The 5091-nt window shown below is 33.2% G+C and overlaps 2 protein-coding genes across 2 annotated transcripts; one reads left to right on the top strand and one right to left on the bottom strand.

Annotated features, from left to right (window-relative positions):
* Positions 1 to 304: 304 nt before the first annotated feature.
* On the bottom strand, positions 305 to 1506 carry cnir (cornichon-like protein). Its single transcript, XM_088203800.1, has one exon. The coding sequence runs from the start codon at positions 1452 to 1454 to the stop codon at positions 984 to 986; it is 471 nt and encodes a 156-aa protein (XP_088059926.1). The 5' UTR covers positions 1455 to 1506; the 3' UTR covers positions 305 to 983.
* A 683-nt stretch (positions 1507 to 2189) lies between these two features.
* Positions 2190 to 3011, top strand: LOC148226752 (uncharacterized). Its single transcript, XM_088203441.1, has one exon. The coding sequence runs from the start codon at positions 2285 to 2287 to the stop codon at positions 2903 to 2905; it is 621 nt and encodes a 206-aa protein (XP_088059567.1). The 5' UTR covers positions 2190 to 2284; the 3' UTR covers positions 2906 to 3011.
* The last annotated feature ends 2080 nt before the right edge of the window (positions 3012 to 5091 follow it).

Below are 5091 nucleotides of genomic sequence, written 5' to 3'. Positions count from 1 at the left end.
AAGTCAGCCAGGGCAATAAATATAATTATGCATTGAAATTAAAATTCATAGATGGCAGCAGGAAACGCTTTAGTTTTTGCCAGTAGATACTACTGGACCCGTCGTTAAGTCAGAAATCATAAAAGGTAGTCACTACTCGGCCCGTCGGTTAAGTGCTAAGTAAAATTGCATGTCACTGAAGAAATCCCTCATATAGCCCTAACCTTGCTCCTAGAAATTTCCATATTTTCAACTTTAGAAGAAAACTTTTCCAACAACGATTGTAAGAGTCATTGGTAAAATATTATCAATAAAAATGCAAATATGTATGTACATACATAAATACTTTATTTGCCTTCATACAAAAATCATACAATACAATATAAGTATATATTATAAAAAAAAAACTTATTAGATACATATTAAATTATATACATAAACTGAATCTAAACATTAGATATTTATTTACTTTAGCATTTGAAAGATGAGTTATTTTTAAGTAATAAAATAATTTACAACAAATAAATTCCACAATAGTTTTAAATAGATCAAACTCTTTAGCTAGTCTGATATTCATCATCACCATTATTTCCGGATCTTAATTCTATTTAGCATTCTGATATAAATATATTTAGTTGATCTGCAAGATCCTTTTCTACATGAGATGTAATTTGTTCTATATACAGTCTTGGTCTTGGACAGAATCAGAAATATTATCCTGGTTCCAAAGAGTCTTTTTAACATGTTTTTTAATTTATAATTACAATTGATTTTGCAATCAACCTAAAAAATGCAAATATTGATGTTACGACACATTTGATTGATGGTATGTATGTACTTGAAAGAATATAGAGGGAGATTCTATCAATGTTTAAAGAAAGTCATATCTATCTCTACTATTATCATCATTTTAAAATAAATATTTGATTTTTTGAAAGTACAACTAATGAAATATATAATCAGTTAGGGGACTAGAACATCGCATTTGTCGTGATTTGATCGATTTAAAGCTCAGTGACGATTTTATCGTCGTGGTGTCTCTGCAAAGGGTCGCCTTTCAACATCGAGACGATGATGCCGTACAAGTAGACGAAGAAGAAGAGCAGGTAGTAAGCCAGGCAGAACATGACGCGGCGCAGGTGACGGCTGAGAGAATCTCTTTCGTGGATTTTGGTCGGATCGTACACTCCCATGTCGCCGGGAGGATATTTGGCCTCGATGACCAGCCAAACTAGGAGAGGCAGCGACCCTAAAGCCAGCCACCAGTGTCCGTGCAGCATCAGAATGGCGGTGAGGAAAGCGTGAACGCCCAGCTTGGGGTTCACCCATACGTTGAGTCGAGCGCAGCACTCCATGGCATTCAGATAATCGCATTCTAGATCAGACAACGTGATCACAAAATAAACCAGCAAGAACAGCTCCATCCCGTTCACAGCCAGCGAGGTGGCGAACACCAGAGTCTCCGACAGAAACATGACCGGTGTCTCCCCCGTCAGACGTCAAACGGTATAAAACGGTGCTGCCATACTGCTTGTTTTTCTGACAATAGCTGCTGATATCGAACTGCGGGGTAATACTGAACAAATTATTTATTGATTTTTTAAAATAAACATCTAATAAACTGCAAATGAATCGTAATAAATGACAGCTCAATCATGTTTTGTTGAAAATGCTGAGAGTACTTCATTTATAACTACTTATTGCCTTGAAACTTATCATTTTTTATTTAATTTTAGATAATTTGTATGCTGTGCATATAATATATAAAAAAAATTGCAAAGCAAAATGAAAAAAATTATAATTTTAAATAAAATATCTGATAGAGTTTTTGTTTACATATAATTTAATAAATGTTGCTTTTTGACTTTTTAACTTGTATGTGAAGAATAATAAGGTGGCTAAGCGTTTTCTTTTAGGGAAAACAGTCCTTTTTTTGTACCTTCTGTCCTCGGTCAAGAAGTGTGCCTACATGTTCTTTTTTTTCGATATATGAAGACTAATCTGTAAATTTCTAATAATACAAACACAAATTTCGAAAGACGAAGACGCAAATTTTAAAATTTTCACCACATTCAATATGCGAGTTAAAAAGGTCCTCCGAATGAAATATTAGTTACTTATGCGAATCAAATCTAGATGATATGTAGCCTTAGCGTAAAGTTTATTATATTTGGAAAAAATGAATAGTCCGAATATAATTTAATGGCCGTTACACAATTTACTTAGACCACAACGCATTTTGCTTGACAGTTCTCACCGTATACTGGGTGACATAGTTTTGTCAAAATTCAGCGATTATTTCACAATGACTACGTTCAACGACCGGAAAATGGCTCTATTCGATTCTCTCGTGACCGCAGAATCTCAAATACCTCACAAGATGCTTCCGCCCCTACAAAACACGGTGATCCGCAATAATAACTCTTCAGGACGAAGTCTGCGTCGGAAGACAAAGCCCTATAAAGGTCGACAAAGTATGTTTAGTAAACATGACGACTCTGCAGATAAACGCATACAAGCAAACCGTTCAGGTGTTCGAAGAAACCCTAATAAATGGACTTATTATAACATGGAGGACGTGCCGGAAGTCTCGGAGAGGTCCAACGCTGCAGCAGCCGCCGCCTGCATGAAAGAGATCCACCTCGGCCAACGGATATCTGACCCCGACTCGGACATGACGGACTCGTCAGATAGTAAAATAGTTTTTAGATTACCGATTAAACATACTTGTTATAAAGACGATTTAGAAGAAGCTAAAATTAAGCAGGACAATAAGATATTTATTAAGTCAAAAATCATACTACCGGAATATGTAGTGGGGGAGAAGAAGAAAAGCACAAAACCGAAAACGATAAAATCCAAAGCTAGCTCGAGCAAATCAAATTTAAAATTGGAACATTTGCTCGAAGAAGAAGACGACGAATAAGTTTAGTAATGAACATTTCTATGTATATTGTCGGCAATAAACATAATGTATCATATTACTATATTTTATTGTAAGCAGAACTACATTAAATATTTGCTTTATTTGATACAAGTGTTTGACTCGCTTTCATACACCTAATCCTTTAACCCTACTGTACTGATGGGGGAACTAAAAGACCCCAATCTTTCGCTATTACTTAAATAATTATAATCATCAAGCTGATAGTTTTCAATATGTGTTGGCTTAGTTTGTATTTTGAACTTGACTTAATAAAAGTTATAATACTGTAATTAGCTTTAGAACTTTCATTAGGTCAAGTTGGGTTTGGTTAATTTGAGTGAGCTAGGTTTGGGTTTGAACAGCAAATGTACGTTTCCCAACTGTAAAAATTGAATTTCAGACATTTTAGAGCAGCATATAATTTCACTAGTGCCTATCAGTTGATTTATATTTTCGCTAGTAAAAATATATTCGGACTTCAGTAATGAAAATATAACTTCAATGAAAAATACACATTCACACATATAAATAAATAACGATAAGTAAGTAAATGTATATATTATAGAAAAGTTGAAATCATATAATTTTACAAGAACCCGCCAGATAAATTTTATTTTAACAATTAAAAATATATACCGGTGAAAATATATTCCGATATAATTTCACTGGATTCACTTATTTTTAAAAATATTTTTGCGATAGATTCGAGAATATTTTTCTTAGATTTCCTTTGAGGTTTAGCCAGAGAATTTCTGGTTCAATATCAGGAACGTCATATCAGATTTTTACAGGAGGGATGTAAAAGTTAGTCAGTGGTCGTTCTTTTTAATATTTCTATTTCATTAAGATTCATAGTATTTAAATAGCATGCAGTTTTTGGCCTAATTCAAGGGGGCAAATACCTACCCCATCCCCAAATGACATCCCAACTGCACCTGATCTATCGTGGTGATATTAGTATACATTAAAAGTTTTATGCATATAGTCATTAAACCTTTTATAAAAATTACTAATACTAATTATATAATAAATACTTACACTACTTAATTCAAATCATTATCCCATGCAATATTAATTTCAAAATTATTTATAATAATTGTTTAAGTAACACAAAAAACGCATTATAATATAAGTATAAATTAAAGTTCTCTCCTTTATACTTTTGCTGTTCATTATTTTGAAACTAAATTTATAATAATTAGCACATGCTCTAAACTTATATAAACAATATATTTAGACGACGATGGGATGAAATTTCCACCGATGAGTCACCCCTTATCTTTTTTATTCTTGAAGTGGTTTAGCGTGGCAAATATTTTAGATTTTTAAAATAGACCAACATAAAATATAGCAGCGGACCACTACAAATTTCCATGCTCCAGCTCCGCTTCTGCTCCTGGTAAAAACCCGTTGCTCTGCTGATCCGTGCTCCACTCCAACGCTCTGGAAAAAATATTGCGTTGTCATTTTACGATCCCTATATGAGTGAACGAAAGGACATTTTCATTTATTGAATAGAAAAATTTCGGTCAATTTTTTTTCATATATTGTATAACAAACATTCATTTTATAGATGGCAGCACAATAAGCTTTAGTTTTTAATGGTAGATGCAACAGAACATGTCGTTAAAAATCTGAGGTCAAAAAGATAGATTTCACCTTTTCCGTGGATTACCACTAGCAATGATAACGGGTAGAAACTATCTAACTCATCAGCTTAGCATTAACAAATTTCCTAGTGCTCATATATTTTTTTCCTAATAAAACTCACCATTATTTTATTAAATTATTTGCTACCTAATTAGTAAAACTATTGTGAAGCTTTGGACATTTTTTGTAAATATTTATCAGATGAAAAAATTATTCCTGGTAGCTCGGCTGCAGAATTTCGTTTGTAACTTCTATTATCCCAATTCCAATTCTTCTGCCGATTTAATACTGCAAGCGATTTTGATTTTTAAATTTATGCATTTCCAGTTAACTTCAAACATTTGTATAAAACTTTCCAAAGATCCTATTGCTTAGTGTAAAAATACTTGTACGAAACCCCGGAAGAGATATAATAACCCTTTTCGGATCATGCCTATTAGAAAGGTGTTTGATTCTTTTTTCAATGATGACTTGGCAATTGGCATCAGGCAATTCATGTCAATATATTGAATTTCAGCAACTCGATTGAAAGTCGA

This window comes from Plectrocnemia conspersa, unplaced genomic scaffold, assembly GCF_051122295.1.
Source record: "Plectrocnemia conspersa isolate PC_06_02 unplaced genomic scaffold, ASM5112229v1 ptg000014l, whole genome shotgun sequence".
NCBI lineage: Eukaryota > Metazoa > Arthropoda > Insecta > Trichoptera > Polycentropodidae > Plectrocnemia > Plectrocnemia conspersa.
The sequence above is the reverse complement of the archived record's forward strand: the minus strand, read 5'-3'. Positions and strand labels throughout refer to the sequence as shown.

What these genes read in the sequence shown, in the direction of transcription:
- cnir (XM_088203800.1), bottom strand. Translation starts at nt 1,454, where the DNA reads ATGTTTCTGTCGGAGACTCTGGTGTTCGCCACCTCGCTGGCTGTGAAC.
- LOC148226752 (XM_088203441.1), top strand. Translation starts at nt 2,285, where the DNA reads ATGACTACGTTCAACGACCGGAAAATGGCTCTATTCGATTCTCTCGTG.